The sequence below is a fragment of the Takifugu rubripes genome, chromosome 12, assembly GCF_901000725.2.
Source record: "Takifugu rubripes chromosome 12, fTakRub1.2, whole genome shotgun sequence".
Classification (NCBI taxonomy): domain Eukaryota; kingdom Metazoa; phylum Chordata; class Actinopteri; order Tetraodontiformes; family Tetraodontidae; genus Takifugu; species Takifugu rubripes.
The window spans coordinates 5,188,836-5,209,764 of record NC_042296.1 but is presented as its reverse complement, the minus strand read 5'-3'; the positions used below and the strand labels follow the sequence as shown (position 1 = coordinate 5,209,764).

Here is a 20,929-nt window from a genome sequence, read left to right as displayed (position 1 = left end):
TCTCTCTCCCACATATATTAACCATTCTCTTATGGTAGACTGATAGTGATCATTCTCAAGCAAAAGCCCCTTTCTCCCTGCTTTTATCCTTCTCAAAACCAGAAGTATAAAATAAAAGATGTTAAGATTTCCCAATTCCTTTTTTTTTGCCATTAGTACATTTGTTAAAGTTTTCTACAAGAATCTTGGTACAGATTACACTTTGACACCGAGTCCACACGATCACACAGGACCCCAGTGGTCCCAGACTTACTGTGTGATAACTGTACTTTATTTAGTCTTCAGCACTAAAACCCAATATTAACTCAGCTGATAAGGGCCTTGAGTAGGACCTTACTTTGCTATCTAATCTTTAGCCCCTGCCTTAACTTACAGTTAAAGTTTACCTTCTGTGTGTATTTGATTGATTTTGATTTCAGAGCCTTTGGTGAACATTAATGCATGTTGGATCTGGACTTCAGAGGCAAATTGTCTTTCTATGATGAAGTTGTGTCTGGCAGCTTGTAGAAAGGTGTTTCTCTCTGCTTCACAAGAACTTTCACATCATTTCTGCATCAGAAACGTTCACATGACTCTCAGATACTGTATCAGTCAGTGGCCTCTTATGATCCTGCTGAGACTTTTCATAGGTCCTCTAATTGCCCAAAATGTTTCCCACTGAGATTCCAAGTCATTCTCTTTCACTTCTTCAGTGCATTTTTCAGGCCTTCTCCACTTTTAAAATTCACTATCAATACCATACTATCTATTTTAGTTGTGATCTGTATGCATCAATTTGTGGGTTCATCAGAAACTAAACGCGGAGCATCATAAGTAATGCCATTCAGACATCAACATGACGTCTGTCTGTCATTGTCTGATATTGCTGGTATATTAGTAGCAGTACTACTTAAAGTTGTTAATTCAAGATATTTTTTTCTGTGAATGATGTCACTGATGCTGTAACTGCGCGCCATTGGCTTGACCTGCAATACTCCCGTTGAACACGGGGTGTCAGTGTTGCACAATCGAGTCTGCTACGGCAACACTTTTCAAGTTTTAATAATTTGTTGTAACATACAATATAAAACTTTGCATTACAGAATAAACTCATTTGTTGCCTTCATTCACATGACATAATACAGAAAATGTGATTTCTCAGTAGTAAACCAGCATTCTCAAACTCAGACCTTTGGCCTTGTCACAGTTTTGGAGACACCTTAGCTTCTTATTTGCAAGTTTAGCACATTGAAATTTTTATATGTGGTCATGTGAATATTTTTGTAAAAGTTGCACTGAAAACATATCAGTCTGACCTATTTTAAGTGTAGATAGCTACAAATAAACATCTCAGCTGATCTCTATAGTTACATTTTCATGCTCCGTTATGATAATATAAAGTGTCATTATAAATCCAGTCATGTACATTTACCACTGTGTTACTGCTATCCAGAGTGTTCAGGAACATTGACAGAAGCATCACAGTATCAATGAATTTATACAAAACATGAGCACAACATTGTTAACATTGTTAACTTTTAATGTGCACATTCTGTAAATTGTTTGTTTCAATCTGAAATGTAAGTTTTTAAGGCACTTGGCTCAATTCTTTGCTGGATGCTGGCTAGATTTCCTCCGGCATCGAACCAATATCAGCCGACATGATGCATACAGAGGCGTCATCAAACTGGGGATCCCTGCTAAAATAAAGACGATGATGTATGTCCATGTGGGGTAGGGCACTGATGCCAGAGATGGGAAATTCTCCTGTAAAACAGAAAACAGCCATTTAATTTCATTTGCTAGGACACACCAAATCTGCTCAGCATCATGTGAGAATTGGGGTTTTTGTTCCTTACAGACTCGGGGTCCCAGACCAAATACGTGAGTTTTTTCTGAGCTTGTGTCACCAGGTAGAAAACTAAAATAACCAAAACAATTAGAGGACTGATAAATCTCCATGTAATCTGCCAGAAAATGGAGGGTTTCTTTCCGACCATGAACTTTATGTCCTCATTGAACCTGTCAGACGAGAAAGATTTAGGATTTTTTTTAGGTTTTTTCCCCACCAAATATGGAGCTATATTGCAAATCAGTGTTTGTATAAGAGTTTGAATAAGCAGTCACCTATCTATGCCATAGATGTAAACAACAGCTATCATCTCAAACAGCCCAATGGTCAGAAGGGGGATGGATCCAGCAAAGGTGTCGAACAGAGTCACCCAATAAAGGCCTGAGTTCTGTGCAAACAGGAGGGTGATGATGAAAGCAGCCAAACATGTTATTCCTGAAACACACAAAGGCAACATGAGGTTTTTTTTATTTTATTTTTTTTAAATGATAACAACTGGGAGAGGTAAGGATCCACAGTAGTCTACTTACCAGTCAGCACTTCGTGTGGCCATTTTTTAGGAAAGACGTTCAGGTCTTTGAGCGGGACCACCACTCCTTCAATGTTGCCGAATAGGGTTGAGAGTCCTAAACAGAGCAGCATAACGAAGAAGAGGACAGACCAGATCGGGGATCCGGGCATCTTGGTAATGGCTTCTGTAAAGACGATGAAGGCCAGACCCGTTCCCTCCACTCCCTGCACAAACGGAATATGAGTGAGGCTGCAGATGTGGGTGGATCCAGAGGAGGCTCACAGCATCACCTCACTGAGAAGCCTCTGCATGTTGCACTTTTCTATGTCCAGTCCAAGCACGATGTCATGAGAGGAGCTGTTCAGATGCTTGAAGGCTGTTTCATAGTTGTCCGCAGTGATGCTGTCTTCAGGGAGGCTGAAGGCGTTTAGTAATCTCACGATGTTACTGGAGGGAAAACATGAGAGTTGCAACTTATGCAAGTTTATGAGACTTTTGTTATTAATACGTATAAATATCTGCATCAAATTGATTCTTTAAATCAGCTACACTTGACTCACTTGTCGATGCAGTTGTCATATTTTTCAGTGGCTCTGAAACCAATGATGGAGTACGTGACCATGGCAGCGTAGACTGAGGTGAAGCCGGTGACCACAGACAGGATTATTGCATCTTTGACACAGTTGTTGCTACAAGAAATAATCAAAAATGTAACAAATTGCTCCTGATTTAAAATAATAGTGCATAAAACAGGACCGGTAATTCCAATCATTATGTCACAGATTGGCTGAGCGCCTCTTACTGAACAGAATTGTAGCTTGAGAAGGAGATCAGGCCTCCCCACGCCAACCCAAAAGCATAGAACACCTGAGCGCCGGCATCCAGCCATGTAGTTGGGTTGCTTAACTCAGTCACCTGTTACAGGCAGAGCAAAATGTCACCATGTCTATTTGTACACCCTATCCTGTTTTATGTGGTTGTTTTTTTGTTTTTTTAAAAAAAAAACATACATCTGGCACGAAGAGGAATTCGATCCCACTCATTGCACCTTTCAGTGTCAGCCCACGGATCAGAAAGATGCCGAGCACTATGTAAGGCAGGATAGCGGTGACGTACACAGCCTGAGAGGGGGTCAGATTGGAGAATTTATCCATCAATGAAATCAGCAGCCAAAAGTAACACTGATGGTACCTCAGCTGCCCCCTGGTGGTAGCCTATAGTACAGGCATAAACCTCCCAGACAGCAAAGTTGACTTGAGGAACTAACAAACGGCGGTTCAGCTAACCTTGCCTGAGGTGCTGATGCCTCTCATGCAGCAGATAGCAACGAGTGACCAGGCGGCAAACAAGCAGGCAACTATCGGCCAGTTGATCCCTCCAGAGTCCTCTATGGAGGTCGTACTCTTTAGTGTCACTCTATAAAAGAAGTAATCCACCGTGGTGCTCTGTTGACACTCTGACACAAACCCTGATGAGACAGTAAAATATGACAGTTTCAGTGCATTGGTTTAAGAGAATTGTGTGACTTTTGGGAAAATAAATACCTGTCCTATTGTCATTTAGAGGACAGTGATTCCATGGTAGTGGGTCTTGAAAGGAATTAAAGAGATACCACAGGATCCAGGCTATTAATGTGTTGTAGTACAGTCCGACCAAAAGTGACACCAACATGGAGGCGATACCTGAGTCAGAGAGAAACAAATTGATCATTTTTAAATCCAATTCATTGCTCTAGTTTTTTCTGATTGAATTTACGTGGCAATATTTTAATTGTTGCAGTACACAAGCTTGGCCAATAGGCGGCGGTATGGTGACTAAAGACTCCTTTGCTTTTCAACTTCAAAAGCACCAACATTCTAAAAGAGACTGATACATTTCCTTCAGGGCTTTATATTATTATTTTGTAAAAAGCCATGTTTGCTTAAAAAAAAATTCCATTCTGCAAAACCCGCAGGATATGTGAGAATATTTCCTGACATATTTACATACCGATGCCGGTCAGGTAAGGGCTGATGGTCCTCCACACCCCCACGCTGCCTTTCCTGAGACGTTGGCCAATGGCAAACTCCAGCAGCAGGAGAGGCATTCCTTCCAGCACCAGCAGGATCAGGTAGGGAATCAAGAAGGCACCTGGGAAAATAATTAGATAAAACAATTTCCCATTTAAGTAGGGACACACTGGACTAATGGTTTAATGACATGGCATATCGCCATACTGCCTTTAGATCAGAAACCAAAGGTCCAACTGCGCTCTGTCATTCAACTCCACACATGCTCCACCCTCAACTGGACTTCATGGGTTCATTAGGTGGAGATCCATCAATGACAAATCACTGTACCATATCCTTACTGGTGATTCCTGCCCCTTACAAACTATGGACGGAAGGAGGATGTAGACCTAGGTCAGTTAAGCATCTCCTACCTAGAAGGGTTAAGGATAAGGATAAGGATAAAAAACTTTATTGATCCCACATCAGGGAAATGGCACATTACAGCGGTAGCCCGTGGTGTACAACACAGAAAAGTACTAGAAGAAAAAAATAAAAATAAAAAGACACTTATATATTATGTACATTGCTATGTACATTGTACAGTATATACAGAAATTAAAATTATGTACAGAAGGAGTGTCGGACAGTGTGAAGAAAAATGAAGGTGCAAATAAGATGTGCAAATAAGACATTCCAGAGGTAGGATGATTAGTTAGTGCAAATATCCCAGGTTCCTGGGCTCCCAGGTGAAAAAAACTCTTGGATTGGAGCCCTCATACTGGCGTTTCGTCTCCTGACCCAAATGGATTTCCTAGTGGAAGACTTAATTGAAAACCAGTGATCAAACCAGTCTGGTAAATTGTACAGAAGACTGGAGCGGACAGTCAGTGTTTTCTGTTGTGTGAACCAGTTCTTGGAACCTTTTTATGTTCTCTCACATTATAGTGTCTCTTATGCTGATTTCCTTATCTATAAATTGCTGTTTTAAATTTAGTAGCATTATTTCGAATGAGAGCAAGAGGTCTTCCATCGTTGCTAAAGGCATGTCAATCTCAGATCACAAATAAACAAATAAAGACGGTAGAGTTACAACAACAGCAAGATCAGCCAAGCAGAAATGGCTACCTACAAAATATAATATAAACTGCATCTAACTCAGCGGATTCCAGGGTTTCTGTCAGTTACAGTTATTTTCCAAAGGTTAGTTATTATCTGAAAAGACTACATAGTCTTGAGAATCATTCAGGCAACTTTACTAGTTCTTCTCACTTTGTGGTTTGTAAATGAGTGATAGATTATCCCAGAGTTGTAATGTACAGGTGAAGGATTAGATAACGGCTTTTGCTGGACGTTATACCCATTCAGAACCTATCATAATGAAAATGAAATTGTTACCAAAATGAATGTTAAAAGTTGCTATAGGGATGCCTTTAAAAGTCAACCGACCTTACCTCCGCCATGAGTTTGGCACAAGTATGGGAATCGCCACACGTTTCCGAGCCCAATGCAGAAGCCAATGCAGGTTAAGATGTACTGAATTTTGTTGTCCCACTTCGGTCTGTTGCCCGCATCTTCTTTCTCCATCCTGTCCAAATCATCGTGATTTGGGATTCGCAGGTCCAGCCCTGGGTTAGGAAGTACCAGTCTCATGGTGGCTGATGTGCACTGAAGCACACAAGTGGGCTGTCCTGTAGCTTAGGTCTGCATTTAGTGCCCACAGGAGGTTGAAACATATTTTATGACCTATTGGCTAATAGGTTGCAGTCCATAGATTAACCACGGCAAACTCTGTACTTTTGCATTTGCATGTAGAGCAAGTTCTCTTATGTAACAATTTCTATAAAATTGGCATTGATAACAGGAATAGTTATTGAAATGTCTCATTTGTCACACAGGAGACAATCAATCATACACACTGAAGGGATACCTTTTTTTTATTAAAGATGCTTTCTTTCAAGGATAAAGAGATTTGCAAACAGCTAATGACGTTCCACATGACTTTAAATTCATAAATCTGATCCTCAAGTCAATTCAGTTCATCATTACTTTAATGACTTGTATCCTTACACCTGCAATCCGTGTAGTGGCCAACAGGGGGCGACTTCTCCGATTTTAAAATGACGCAGTTGTCGAGTCTTTAGTTAAAAAAAGGGATTTGCGTTTGTTTTACTTGATCACAGTTTCTCGAACAAAGTGCTTCTCACCTCAGCTTCACTTCTTAGTACAAAAAACTCCACAAAACCAAAATGACGGCATCTGGAAAGCCAGACCTGGGGGCGGGGCTTAAACATAGTCGTTACAAACTTGAGAGCAATATGTACAATAGATGTGAACACTGGTTTTTCTTTAAATAATTATAGATATATTCATATCTGGAACAAATGGTATCAGTTCATACTTGACAATACTGGCAAACTTACAATATTAAAGAAAGTTCAATTACAGAGTGTCTTATGTCTTTTAAATAAAGTTTTTAGTTTAGCTTGGCATTAAACAATTTCCCAAAAGTAATCTTTTTTTTATGTACAATATTACATGTAAAACAAAACACAATACAAAATATACAAATACTCTATTTTAAGGGTAGTGAATTAGCATCCATGCCAACTTCCTTTTACCATCTTACCTCCTGAATGAATGCCACTAAAACTTAATTTTTTCATCCATTTGTACTTTGGCAGAGACAGTATCCAGTTTATTCTTTTTGGTGCTGTTCCGTTTGCAGCATCTCCTCTGAATAAATTTGTAGAGTGCAAATCCTGGGATGGCTAAACTGGGGATCCCAGCCAGAATGAAGATGATGGCATTAATCCAGGTGGGATACGGACGTGTATCGAGGGCAGGGAAATTCTCCTATTTGGAAGAATCATCGTGGGAGTTAATCAAAATTGGCTAGGAACTATTCTGCTGTGGCTTTCTGAGATGTCACAAAAGACTTACCGCCTCTTGGTCCCACACCAAATAAGTCAGACTCTTGGTGACTTGGGTTACAAAGTAGAAAACCAGGATGAAGATCATGATAAGTGGACTAATCACTCTCCATGTCACCTGCCAGAAAATATTGGGCTTGTGGCCAATCATAAACTCAATATCTTCGTTAAACCTGCAGAGATGCAACAAAAGAGAAACCAACGGAAGCTCAATGTGAATGTCAGTATCACCTTTTTGGGAACTTTCAGGCATGTGTTTAACACCTCAGCTGACATTATCTGACTACCAAGGTTGTTTGCGTCAAGGTTTTTCTCCTGCCTCATTTATGAACAGCAGCAAAACAACTTCAACAAGATTAGATTATGACGAAGTTGGGCTGTGAAGCGGTGCCTTTGATCTGTGCGCTAAAGATTACTTGTCAGCAGAAACCATCGGTTGCTTGTGCATGTGATGAAAATACACACGTTCTGAAGAGCAATGCTTTTCAAAATGAAAGGGCATGTTTTTATCGTCATTGATTAAAAGTTTTATGTTTATATAGGTGGAGTAAAAGCTCCTGGTCCGGTGCTGAGCTTTCATATGCTGATATCGACACGTGCGTACAGCTAGCAGGCGTGATTACCATGATTCAAAGGGACAAACTGTCCTGAAAGATGATCACAGGCACTCACCTGTCTATACCGTAGATGTAAACGACAGAAACCATTTCAGAGAAGCCGATAATCAGAAGAGGAATAGAACCGGCAAAGTTGTCAAAAAGCGCTAGCCAGTAGTTTCCTGAGCGCATGGCGAATATGAGCCCAAATAAAAAGGACACCAAACAGGTGATACCTAGAGATGAAACAAAAAGAGATTAATTCTTCCCCCTCAATCAAAGTTTCAGGCGAACTGACTGGATGACTCGTCATTTTCAGGAAATTACCACAGAAAACTTCTTTGGGCCACGATCGGGGCAACAAATTGAGGTCCTGTAAGGGAACCACTACTCCCTCAATGTTGCCGAACATAGTGGAGAGTCCGAGGCAGAAGAGCATGACGAAGAACAGGACGGCCCAGAGAGGAGAGACGGGCATCTTGATGATGGCTTCTGTGAACACGATGAAGGCCAGGCCCGTCCCCTCCACACCCTGAAGAAGGACAAATTGCAAATGTTGTGCTTTTCCTCAAACAACAGGATCTGCAACATGTCCGATACTTACTTCGCTCAGGAATTTCTCCATGTCGCATTCACCTAGGCCCAGCTGTTGAAAAGCAACTGGGTTTGTTGCGTTCAGTTTGCCGAGAACCTCATCGTAGTTGCTTTCTGTGATGCTGCCTTCTGGATAGTTGAAGGTATTTATCACCTTTAGGATGTTGCTGTAGAAAAGAAGTACAGCCAGATGAGTGAATGGACTCCTGCCTCTGACACGACTCTTTGCACTTTAGGACCCACTCTGCCATGCAGTCGTCAAAGTTTTGCGTGGCCCTGAAGCCGATGATAGAGTAGATAACTGTCGCTGAGTACACTGAGGTGCAGCCGTTGATGATGGATATGAGGACGGCATCCTGCTCGCAGTTGTTGCTGCAGGGGGAGTTTGGATTGAATGAGAACAAGCTAACAAAAGGAAGGAACTGTTGTTCTGCTGCTTGGCTCCAGCAGGGACTCACTGGATAGAGTTGTAACTGGAGAACGAGATCAGGCCTCCGAAAGCCAAAGAGAAGGAATAGAACACCTGCGCTCCTGCATCCAACCAGGTTGAGGGATTTATTAACTCTTCTACCTAAAAGAGTAGGGAAGGAAGAAAATGGCTCTGTTAAATTCACACCAAGTAACTTCTTGGTGGAAAAAGCATCGGCCACATTTATCGGTTAATGTGTTATGCAAGTGCTTACTTTTGGCGTGAAGAGGAACTTAAGGCCTTCAAGTGATCCTTTCAGAGTCAGTCCTCTGACAAGGAAAATGGTGAGGACCAGGTAGGGCAGGGTGGAGGTAATGTACACAGCCTGCATGAGAAAGGCAGCATGAGCCCTGTGTGTACAGCACACACAAACACACACACGTTGAATTTAAGGTTCACACCTTTCCAGATGTCTCGATCCCGCGGATGCAGCAAACATAAAGCAGAGTCCACGCAGCCACGAGCGCCAGCACGATCCACCACTGTAGACCCCCCGACTCGTCAATGGCAGTGGACGTGTTGAGGGTCTCTCTGTACCAGAAGTAGTCGACAGTGCTGCTCCGAGCACATTCTTCCACCAGGCCTGTCAAGGACACGGATGACCAGGACCACTCGATAAGAAAGCGCCACCCGGAACGCTATCGTTCACGTGCCGCTGATATAGAGCTACTGGGGGTACCTGTCCTGTTCTGATTGAGGGGACACTGACTCCAAGGTAGGGGGTCTTGGAAGGAATTGAAGAGATACCACATGATCCAGGCCATGATGGTGTTGTAGTACATGCCCACCAGAAATGAGACGAACAGGGATGCAATGCCTACAACAAAATCACACGAAAGGGTCATTCCCAAGTAGAACTGATTAATCTGTCTCCATCTCCACACCTGGACCTTACAAACCTCCCCCCAAAAACGACCCCAATACAGCACAGATGATGCCCATTAGGGTTTGTTATCAATTTGGATACATTAATGACCTGGGATAGGTGACATAATGTGTTTTAGTAGATTTTTGTAACGTCAAACACCCGATTAAATTACCTGATTCACATCTAACCAATCACTAACTGAACACTGGATTGAAATGAGCGGCGTTAAGTAGATGTGCTCTTTAATTACTTACTGTCCCATTCAAAGGTATAAAGGGACACGTTTATGATACAGCCAGACACCAGGGGGCAGGATTGAGCTGATTTGGTAACTTTTCATATGATTAATTTCTTCTCTATAACATAAATGTATAATGTATTTTTAGCTCAGTTATGCACTATTATGTGGAATGGCTCCATCGTAGCTAACAGCTTTTCTTTGGTTATAGATTCAGGCTAAGTGCAAAACAGGTTTTATTTTCTGTTAAATCCACCCACCAATTCCCGTCAGGTATGGACTGATGGACCTCCACACGCCCGTGCTGCCTTTCCTCAGACGCTGACCGATGGCGAACTCCAGGTGCAGCAGCGGGATTCCCTCCAAGACCAGCAGGATTAGGAAAGGGATCATAAACGCACCTGCAGAGGCGACAGAGACATTATGGTAATGTGTCAACCGTGTGGCGAATGATTCACTTTAATCACCACTTTGACTTGGAGCAAATGTTCAACGATGGACTTTATTCATGAAATGGTTACTGAAAGGCTGGTTGCTGAAAGGCAACAAAGTGATCATAAACTGTAAAAAGATTGTAAAATGTGTTTTACGACCTACATTAATGCCATTTATACAGCAAATATTAAAAATGACAGGGTCACTGAGATGCTGAAGGCTATTTTTCAATCGTCAAACACAGATCCCTTAAATAATTAACCTAAATAACAATGATTTATCACAAACCAACATATTATATTTGACATATTGATTATGTTGTTATACATTAAACTGTACACATGAGACGTATTTGAGAAGAATTTACATTATTTGTCCTGGCAAAAACATCCAACCACAAATATGTCTTAGACATTAAATAAATGAATTTGAAATTCATTTAAAAAGTTACGATTTGAATCTTTCTATTAGGGAAAGGCACTGTTAAGTTATTCTTATGGAGTTTATATTGACAAAAAGAAACACACAATTAGATGAAATGGTATTTAAAATGTATCATTTTAAGTCAGCAGTGCATCCTTTTGTTTTTCAATCATGATAAAAGATAAATTCTCATGCGTCCTCCTCTGTGTGAACAAACGTAGCCATCCTACCTCCTCCATGGCTTTGACACAGGTACGGGAACCTCCACACATTGCCTAGTCCCACGCAGAAGCCCACGCAGGTGAGCATATACTGGGCTTTGTTGTCCCATTTGGGCCTGTCGCCCGCCTCCTCCTTCTCCATCCTCTCCAGGTCGGAGTGAGAGGGGATCCGCTCATCCAGACCCGGGTTTGGGATCTTGAATGAAAATCTCCCCATGCTGGCGTCTGGTGGGCTTCAGAAACTGGAATGTGTGGCCGCTGAGCTGGTTTGGGTTGGCTGGGTTTGCTGTGCGCACGCAAAGAAGATGGGTCGTCTCTCTGGCAGCCTCCTCTCGCTGTGAGTTTTACCCCAGCTATACGACCTTGGAGAGGGGCTGAGATATTTACGCTGACCTATGGCACCGCAGTTATCAGCTGCTCATTACAGTCTGTTGTTTATTATGTAATGTCAGCTATTTTAGGGAGGTGTGACCATTCGGAAACGGTTAATACGTTACATATGTTGCCATCATTTGCCCCCCCCACTTTCACATCTTGTTTACAACAATTTTGCCCCGGTTGCTGATATTCAGGTATAAGAAATGGATCGTATTTACAGTGAAAAACAATAAACAAAGACAAAAATCCCAAATTGGTATCAACTGTTATAAGCCAGCATTGCTCCTCTTCTAACGAAGAAATTACAGATGCTCTCTAATGAGGGTTAATCATTGCTTATCTCAGCTGTCAGGCCACACCTTTTCCAGGCCTTGAGAGCTCTTTGTTTTACTGCGCGACGATGATCAGCTCCATCCTGAGAACATTTCATCCCTGGAGAGGTAGCTGTAAATATGCTGCATAGCAGTAACTTAATTTAGGGTCGTTGGCTTTTGTGTCCAAAATGCTTAAACGGGAGGTTCAAGTCTGAAAAAACTTTTTTAATACATGAGATTTATTGAAAAAGTTTCTAATAATATTCAATTTTAAGGTGTTTTCTCAGTTGTGAGGAGAATGTTGAAGTTATCAAGCGGTGTTTTATGCAAATGGCATGAAAAAATATGAAACCCAGAGTTTCCAAGCTGTTTTATAGTGTTTTTGTCCTGAATTTATTTACACATCTATAGTTAATACAGTATTTTTATGCTCCACCGTCTAAAAACATGGTGGTACAAGAGGAAGAACAATTGAAAAATAGCCAAATTCAAGAAGTGTTTTATGCGCCGTTTTTAAGGGCACACTGTTCTATGACGATCAAATACGACAATTAAACGAGCATTTACGTATGATAATGTATCAGAGGTGTAATCCCTGTTTATGGGTTCAGCCATAAAGGGTTATGATGGGTTTTATTATGCAGTGCATTCGTTTTATCTGACAGATACAATAAATTAAATGACCTCTTCTGAAAGGTTGGAAACACAATTATTGAGCATTTTCAAAAAGGGATCAATCGATTGCACAAATTGAGAGAATACAAACCTGCTTGGGCCAATAATTGTCTCTGAGGATGGGACGTTCCTGTCCACTGGGACGTCTCACCACCTCACCACAGCCAACATGGACGGGAGGCCAAGAGGCATTTCTCAACAGGATTATTTCCTCTCAAAGGAATTACCAGTAATTAATTTATTGAAATTCTTTCACCTCACAAGTCAGTTCGGATGTTATATACTTTGTATATGATGTATATCGTTGCACGGAAGCCTATTAAAGAATAGATAAGAGTTGTATATCTGTCACTACAGTCATTAGTAATAATATATATATGCTCTGTTTTGCTGGTGTTCTGTTTATCTCAGTTGATAAGGTTGCTCATAATATTTTGGCACCCATTATAATGGGGCCTATGTTTTAATTTATGCCCGCAGGCCAAACCCACCCATTCAGAAGGAATTTATACCTCAAATGTCAAACTTTGTAGGTGGAAGTTAATGGGATTGAGCCATGTTTTGCAGTATTAATGCATCAACTCGATCATCTGCAGCATATGAACTGCGTTATAATTCGTCATTCCACAAATGTTTACGCATGTAATCCAAGCTTTTGATGAGATGCATTCAGCTTTTCTCAGGACAACGTGCAGCCGGACGTGGAAGGGCCTGAACATCAAACCCAGAACCTTCTTCTGAGCAAATTGTGAGCAAATTGAGGCCTTCGACACACGATCCATATGAACCAAACATCTCTTTCGAGGTGAGAAGCCCTGAACATACACTCTAGTTCGCTCTATGTTGACAAATTCCACAGGCTCCAGCTCCCACTGCCCTCCAGGTACAGCAGTGTGGGAACGGCGTCAACGTGGACGCGATAAGGGCCCAGTAATTAAATAAAAAGACTGTTGAAACTAAAAGAAAAACAACGTTCTGAATGCTTTTATCTGTGCAGTGGGGGCAACTCTCACTTTGCATTTTATATACCTAATCTATCACAATTTATATCCTATGTTTTGCCAAAGCCTTGACGCAGATGGAAAGAAGATACTGAAGTGTCGAGTCAGGGCGTAAAGTTCACGCCGTTATCAGAAGTTTTTTTGTAATAGTAAAGATTGAAAGCTGATATGAAAAAGAAATGACTCATCTTGAGCTAAATATATGTGTATTGCTTAAGCTATTGTCAGAGATGTGCACCTTTGCTGTGTCCAGGACGAAGCACACTGGGGGTTTGTGTTTGCGTGAGCTCCACCCGTCAACAAAATAAAGTCATTAATATTACTGTCAGGATTGATATTTCCACCCAACTCTGGCACATTTTCATCTTATCTTAATAATATCCTACAGCTTGACGGCAAAGTTCAAGGTAACAATAGTCACTTCCTGCGCTGAGCCCAGTGCAGCAGCTCGCCACCTCTCAATAAAAACAGTATTTTAAGCTTATAAAAGCTAATTTTATAAGCAAAACCGGACAGCAGCAACGTTGTGAGGTAAAGTCTGGGCAAAGTCCTTTTAGCATGCAGGAGGTGCATGTTTGGTGGGAACATGCACGCTTACCTCTTATGACAGCGTTGTCATAAACAAGCAACCTGTCCAAGGTGCAACCTGACTTCCTTCATTCAGCAGAAGACTGGAAGTGAACCTGCCTGACGGGAAAGATGAGATATCCAAAGATCTTATCATTATATATGTGTTGATGGTTTGAAAGTTTCCATATGCGATAAAAGCCTGAGTCTGCAAGGTTCAGGGGAAAAGATTACCACTCGTGCTGAGGTGATCGCACAGACGGAACTCTCCAGATTGGACTATTCACACATAAGAGGCCATAGAAGATCAACCAGAATGCAACACAACACTCGAAACGCCTTCAAAAACATTTTCTGTGCCACCAAATGCATCAAATACAAAGTCACGATTTGATAGTTCAACCTTTGCTTAACTCTTTGGTCCATATTTTACTGAACTGAACGTGCACTGAAAATTGTTACAATTTGTTGCAATTCAAGACATTGAGAAGGATCGTCATGATTCGGGCCTTGGTCGACTGAGGAAAAGCACCGTTAACAAGCACAACATTCACTGGGAAACTTCATGGTTTTACTATTCATGACATGTATCTAAACATTATTGCAGAACAATTATATCCTGCCATGGCAACGCTGTTCCCAGCCCCCCGCAGCCGGATAATGTGTCCTGCCAGACTATAAAATCCTTTCAAGAATGGCTGGAGGAACAAAGAGCCCAAAGCTTTGACCTGCGCTCTCAGTCTCAACACATTTGAGAACTTCCAACCCTCCAACAGGTGTTCACACTCACAGAGAGAAGAGAGAGCTGAACTATACAGGAAATAATACAAATTAAATATTATTAATAGGTCAAATCATGTTATAGAACAAGAAACAGTCCTTTTGCTCAGATAGGGACATTAATGATCATATAGCAATGTTTATAGTGCACTATCTGAAGAACCTTCTTCCTGATTGGCACATTTGTGCAAATATTCAAATTTCTCTCTTTAATTTTTCACATCAATAAATGGTCATTCCTCCCCTCTAGTGGTGAATATACGAAACGCACGTATCCTTCTCATTTACCCACAATCCTGAGCAGCTTTGGTCGGTGTGGAGTGTTTGAATAATGGCCCCTTCACCCTGAATAACAGGCTTTCTTCCGAATATCCTTCAAAAACTTGTAAGAAAAAAGGGATTTTAGAAAGGTCAAAATGATGTTTCGTGCAAAAAATAAATAAACAAATAAAATAAATAAATAATGCATGGCAGTAAATATTTGTGTTGCTCGTCCTTTTGACGGGCGTAAAACCACATTTAGCCACTAGATGTCGTCATTACTCAAGAGTGTCCAGCAATTCCATATTTATCGGTTCAGTTTTTAAACTTCACTGTGTTTAAGGCTAAACTTTTAGCTTTTAGATCAAAACGTCCCAACTGGATTTAAAAAAAAAAAGAAAGTATCCATTAGTCACAAATGAAAAGACACAACTCTGACTTTTTTTTACGGTAATATATCATTTCGATCTTGAATAGCGATCCACAATAGGAGGATTAACGCTTTTTTTCCCATCTTAGATGAGAGCTAAGCCGGGGATGTGATCAGGAAGGAGGGAGAGATGAGACGGAGAGGGGGGGGGGGGGGGGGGGTGTGTGTGTGATGTGGGAGGGGGTGGATTTACAGGGACTCAGACAGACAGACAGCAGACAGGCTGCCCAAAGCTGCGCTGATCCTTCACTCTCCAGCACCGAGCTGGAGCCCGCCCGCCGCCGCCTCCTCTCCTCCTCACTCTCTCACCGGCCACCTGCTTCTCCGAGAATAATCCAGCTTCAGGGAAGGTGAAGGTGAGCTGAGCTGAGGGAACTTTCTTGTTTGTCACCTATAGGACTCCCAGCGAGCCCCCCTCGTCCCGAGGGAGCACCGGCTTGCGCGCACTTGGCGACGCGGCGTTTGTTGTCGTTACCAGCGCTCGGAGCGCTCAGCCAGCAAGTTGACGCTCCGCCGGGCTGCCCCCCCCTCGGAGGAGCCACTTGCATGGATGCACTATGGCCACGTTTGTCTGCAGGGTTCAGTTTTTAGACGACACCGATCCATTTAACAGCACCAATTTCCCGGAACCGACCCGGCCGCCGGTGTACACCTTCAGGGAGGATATCCCGCTTATCAACCAGATAGCAGGGGTCCACAGGCTCCTAAAGGCCCCCCACAAGGTAGGACGACCTCTTGTTAACTACTATTGTGAATTAATTAGAAACTCCACGTGTTACTGATATTTCCCAGACTGTTTTTGCTGCGTGCCAACATCCAATCTGACGTTTCTCCCCCCCACTTTTAAGCCCGCTGAGATAAACACAACATACCCACCATTCACAGGCTATTTTGAGCAGGCATGGAGGACATAAGTGATTGGCTCTGCAGACGAGGACAGACACAAGGTTGCAAATGTTTGCCTCAGAGGCCACAGCCACATTAAATATGGACTTGTTTCTTCTGGCTGTATCCTAATTTAATCTCATGTTGGCTGGAGATTAAAGTGCCAAAGTTGCTGTTTCGCCAGGAAAAGCCCCCAGGCGCATTTTCAAATCTGTGTTGTCGTAAAAGCTGTTAAAGAGAACCGATGTCGGGAAGAATAACAGTTTTACAGTGGCGAGCAGGCCCCGGTGACAGGTGTGCAAAGGCGTTGGCGCAACGGGATACGAGAGGGTTGAATCGTTCGTCTGCAAGTGACAGTCAGGAAGCTCTGGCGCCCGGCGAAGGGCCCGAATCACAGCCGATCAGATGTCAAGGATCGGATTACCGTGGGCGTGTGAACAAAACTGCCCATTCTCAGTAACCGTCGGTGCCGAAAACAAACCAAAATAAAGTAAAACTAATCCCGCGCCGACAAGCCCCCCCCACAGAGGTCACAAAGGTCGAGCGACCGTAGGTCTCTCAGGCGGTGTCTTTCAAATTTGAAGGTAGGTCAAACTTTAAAGAGGAAAATAAAGAGAGACGGAGGCTAGACACAAAAAGAAAGAGAGTTCCACTGCTGGCACGGAACCGCGGTGCTTAACAGCGGAGCGGTTTTCCAGACCGAGTGGATCTTTTGCCGCCCCGTCTTTAAAAGCCACAAAACAAATGAAAAATGGCCCGCAGCGCCGGGGAGCTCGTGATTACAACCTCCACGCAGACAGATGGCGCAGCTCGCGTCCTCGCATCACTTGGGATGGGGGAAGAGGGCGACTGCTGGAGATTATAGGGACCGTACCGTCGGACTCGGAGCTGAAACGGCAGCGTTTGAAACCACCCGGATGGTCCCAACAGGACAGAGTTTGACACTTTGCTGAGCTGCAGCCCCTCGTTTGTGTAACCTTCTGTTCTCCTCTAAGAAAAGCCTACCATGTTATTATGCCGGGAGGCCAGAACTCTGTGTAGTTCTGGCCCGACTGCACGTAAAGTATAGGTCGCTTGTCCCAGAATTCCTGCGGCACGGCCCTGGATCTCTGCGACACTTTATTTACCTCATGTTGGCTGCCTGTGGCTTTCCTGACCTTTTCCTTTACCTCCTCTTCCACCTTTCTGACCACGCAGTCGAGAACAGGCGGCGCATAAAAGCGCCAATGAAAACGCCGTAAAAGAACCAGGAGATTGAGTCAAAAACCCGCTGCTGGCTGAAAGTGAGCAGAGAAGACGTTGGACCCCCTAAATCAAAGCAACAAAGACTTCACAGCTTAGATTTTATTTCACCATCAAAGGGCTCCAATCAGGCGGCCCTGGGAGCTTTAACGGCCGTGTAGGCCACGCCCACCTCCGCGCTCTTCAAAGAGCCGTCGAGGTCTGCGGCTCAGATTTGGACACACGCAGAAAAGGATCTTAAAAAGCCATTTATTGACTTACATAAGGGCTTTGTTAACAGTCGGCCAGCAGGCTCACTGTTGTTTTAACGTGGAAGTAATTACTCCTTCGCTCCTGGCCTTCTCCCCCACTTCTTCACTTTTCTGGGAGAATTTGATCAAACAAGCACGCCGCCCTCCTTCCTTTCCCCTTTTCTCTTCACGCGACCCCTTTACTGTCTCGCAAAATGCCACTTCCTGTTTCAACCGGCATTAGTGCGATTGTATGTAGATGGAGCGACGCGACAAAAGAAGGTGTTAGTGAGCACTGTAAGGATGACACATGCTAGCTGTGAAGACAACTGCTGAGTCATGCTAAACACAAAGACACCTGCCTCATTGAAATGCTCTCGTGCAGTGGGACGAGGGGTGATTACCGCCATCTCGACCCCCATCAGTGCGATTTACCAAATCTCCCGTGCTGTCGTCGGTGGCGTAGGACAACTACAGCAACTCCTGCTGTGCTAGCTGTTGGGCTGTAGCCACAGCAGCTGTATCCACAGCAGCTGTATCATTGAACCTTTTGGTTTGTTTGCCATGGATGAAATCCTGAATCCTTGAACCGAGGTGATTTCTGAGCGAGGGGTCCGAATTAGCTCTCGTGTAATGAGCACTGCACTCTCCCTAGCATGCAGAATATGGCTGCTAACAGTCCGAAGAGGAAACTCAAACACCCGTCTCTCATTTCCACGAAGACTCACGTCATTGAAACCATGGCCGCTGCGTGTTAGTCCAGTTTGTAGGCGCTTTCTTATGCTTTACAGTGACAGTTTGCTGCTCAAATTAGCATGTTTTTGCTCCTCCATTCATTCAGTCAAAACAATTAGCTCGAAATTGACATCAGAGAGATGTCTTTTTTTAGATTTGGTGTTTTTAAGTGAGCAGCAATATGTATAAATTGTAATATGTGGACCATTATAGTTAGCATTTAGCTCCATTCTCTTCTCTTTCAGTCTACTGTATCATGCTAGTCAGGCATGAAAACACTGTGTTAAGAGCATTAGAAATGGCATTTTAATTAACCCAAATCTCAACACGATGTCCAATGGGGTATTTTTTTCAGTAAGATTATTTATTTGGCAGGGATTATTAATGTGAGGGTGGGGGAAGTAGCGCAGACACCAGACATTATCCCATTTTCATAGGCCGCATTAATCCCTGCTCAGAATTAAGGATTGCATCATAAATTTCAAAAATGTGTCAGAAATTAGCTTAGCATGCTGAAGGTCATGGCAACGTTAGTTTATTTTCCACCCCCCGCCTCCTTTTTAACTCCCAACCCCTTGGACCCACGTCTGAGATGCTGTGTGCAGGCTGCCTTTGAGTAAATATAACCACAGGTTATATTTATGCTGTGAGTCCATCCGACGGTCTGTCTCTCTTTCTGAGCGAGGAGGAGGGACAGGCAGAGGGCGGTGGAGGGTCTTGTGATCCGTGTTCTTGCCACACCAGGCAACAGAACCAGATTAGACTTTACAATGCATCTGAGGTGCTAAATGTTAATTCGGATCATGACTCTCCCCATTTTTTGGAGCTGTTACTCACACCTGCTGTTGGCCCGTGACTGCAATGTTCATAAACATCAATGCTAGCAGGAGTGGTCAGAGTTGTGCACCTGGTCTCAGCAGGGTTTCTCATTTCACCACGTCGCTGGTTAATATGAGACAGGCCAATGTGGGCGCACCCTCAGGGTCAGGCTTGGTTTGTTTTATGGATTAAAAAAACTGTTTGATGATGATTTCTCTGTGATTTTACATGAATTAGCCGTACATATGTGAAGACAGATGAGTTTAGAGGGTCTCCAAAAGGTGAAATTGGCTACTTCCTGGTAGCTCCTGTGCTAACATTAGCTTCAAACGATGCTCCCTCTACAGCTTTGCAGCACTTGTATCCTGTAGTCAACGGGCCGTTTTTAATTCTGCACAATTCTTCCCTTTATGGCGCTGAAAGCAAAGCTGCAAATTCCCGTGCAAACCTTTAACTTTCACTGTAAACTGGTTTTAATTTAGGGACTGGTTTCTCCAAAAGGACGTGAAACAGATGCAGAGGCGTAATGACTTTATTAGACCAGACACCGGTGTCTAGTGAGCTACAGACAGTTCGTGTTGCTCATCACTTTTTCCACCCGCTGGGGGATAAGTGATTTGAATTTGAAGTTCTAACTTTGCTTCGGTGTCACTTTTTGTTGACTTCACCCATTAAGTCTTTTGTTTCTTTGGATTCTTTCCCACAGCTCGATGACTGCGCGCTGCAGCTCTCTCACAACGGCACCTATCTGGACTTGGAGTCGTCCCTGGCCGAGCAGAGGGATGAACTGGAGGGTTTTCAGCAGGACGAAACGGGGTGAGGCTGATTCGGATTTAGATGCTTCGGTGCAGACTAAACACCCCCACTGTTCTCTGCCAAAGCATCGCCAATCATTTCAGGAAAAAAAACAAAAAAAAAACGACTTGCACGCACGGTGTCTCCATTCCCGTTGTCTCAAGCTGCTGGATGTGGATTTCTTGGAAGCGGCAAGTTCACGGAAAGTATGAAACAGCCTGAAAAAGCAGGACAGATGCGCCCTCCGTTTGCTCTGCAGCCGCTCTGACCGGGCTCTGCAGCAATAATTGATATTCTGATGTTCCCTTCCAAACCTGCCATCTGTGAAAGAAATGGCGCGATTGGTTTGTCATCCTGTGTTTTCAGCCCCCTGAAGCGCTCAGCAGTCGTGCTGCTGTTGCTTCAGGGTCAGAGGGAGAAATGGAAAATGGAAAATAGCTACTGCATCTCAGGATTTTACTCCAAGGTGTCAAAACCGTGGCGATCCCTGCACATTTGTCTGTTATGGATGCTTTTAATCTACAGGTTGTGGTTAGAACATATTGAACATTTTAGTTATAACACGCATGCATTTAGTCGTCAGAGCCGAGATAACGACTTTTGGGCTGCTCTCAAAATACCATCATACCCCCCGTGTTTACATCAGCTCGCTACTGCAAATATGCGCGAGATAGCATAATGGTTAGCGCCATGCGTGCGTGTTTTGTCTG

At 43.2% G+C, this 20,929-nt stretch overlaps 3 protein-coding genes across 7 annotated transcripts in view; 1 reads left to right on the top strand and 2 right to left on the bottom strand.

The window, feature by feature from the left end:
* Positions 1-1,024: 1,024 nt before the first annotated feature.
* On the bottom strand, positions 1,025-6,117 carry LOC101078541 (sodium-dependent neutral amino acid transporter B(0)AT1-like). The gene is made up of 12 exons (XM_003969026.3): positions 5,785-6,117; positions 4,332-4,472; positions 3,887-4,024; positions 3,629-3,810; positions 3,353-3,463; positions 3,145-3,257; positions 2,903-3,031; positions 2,633-2,789; positions 2,362-2,566; positions 2,107-2,266; positions 1,839-2,001; positions 1,025-1,746 (listed from the first exon to the last, which is right to left on the bottom strand). The coding sequence occupies exons 1-12, from the start codon at positions 5,981-5,983 to the stop codon at positions 1,582-1,584; spliced, it is 1,863 nt and encodes a 620-aa protein (XP_003969075.1). The 5' UTR covers positions 5,984-6,117; the 3' UTR covers positions 1,025-1,581.
* Positions 6,118-6,249: 132 nt separating this feature from the next.
* Positions 6,250-11,523, bottom strand: LOC101078771 (sodium-dependent neutral amino acid transporter B(0)AT1-like). Its single transcript, XM_003969027.3, has 12 exons — positions 11,117-11,523; positions 10,289-10,429; positions 9,602-9,739; positions 9,324-9,505; positions 9,137-9,247; positions 8,912-9,024; positions 8,697-8,825; positions 8,464-8,620; positions 8,187-8,391; positions 7,936-8,095; positions 7,274-7,436; positions 6,250-7,186 (listed from the first exon to the last, which is right to left on the bottom strand). The coding sequence occupies exons 1-12, from the start codon at positions 11,322-11,324 to the stop codon at positions 6,977-6,979; spliced, it is 1,917 nt and encodes a 638-aa protein (XP_003969076.1). The 5' UTR covers positions 11,325-11,523; the 3' UTR covers positions 6,250-6,976.
* Positions 11,524-15,732: 4,209 nt separating this feature from the next.
* fhod3a (formin homology 2 domain containing 3a) overlaps positions 15,733-20,929 on the top strand; it is a 30,549-nt gene continuing 25,352 nt past the window's right edge. For all 5 annotated transcript variants that reach the window (XM_029845434.1, XM_029845433.1, XM_029845432.1 and 2 more), the window contains exons 1-2: positions 15,733-16,235; positions 20,131-20,240. In XM_029845434.1, coding sequence (XP_029701294.1) covers positions 16,071-16,235; positions 20,131-20,240 — 275 coding nt within the window. In that variant the 5' untranslated portion in view covers positions 15,733-16,070. The remainder of the gene's footprint in view (positions 16,236-20,130; positions 20,241-20,929) is intronic.

What these genes read in the sequence shown, in the direction of transcription:
- LOC101078541 (XM_003969026.3), bottom strand. Translation starts at nt 5,983, where the DNA reads ATGAGACTGGTACTTCCTAACCCAGGGCTGGACCTGCGAATCCCAAAT. An exon ending in CCCTTACCTGACCGGCATCG is followed by an intron (nt 4,025 to 4,331) that starts GTATGTAAATAT and finishes TCTCTGACTCAG; the next exon opens with GTATCGCCTCCATGTTGGTG. An exon ending in TATGACAACTGCATCGACAA is followed by an intron (nt 2,790 to 2,902) that starts GTGAGTCAAGTG and finishes TTTTCCCTCCAG; the next exon opens with TAACATCGTGAGATTACTAA.
- LOC101078771 (XM_003969027.3), bottom strand. Translation starts at nt 11,324, where the DNA reads ATGGGGAGATTTTCATTCAAGATCCCAAACCCGGGTCTGGATGAGCGG. An exon ending in GTGTCAAAGCCATGGAGGAG is followed by an intron (nt 10,430 to 11,116) that starts GTAGGATGGCTA and finishes TCGCCTCTGCAG; the next exon opens with GTGCGTTTATGATCCCTTTC. An exon ending in TGGAGAAATTCCTGAGCGAA is followed by an intron (nt 8,392 to 8,463) that starts GTAAGTATCGGA and finishes GTCCTTCTTCAG; the next exon opens with GGTGTGGAGGGGACGGGCCT.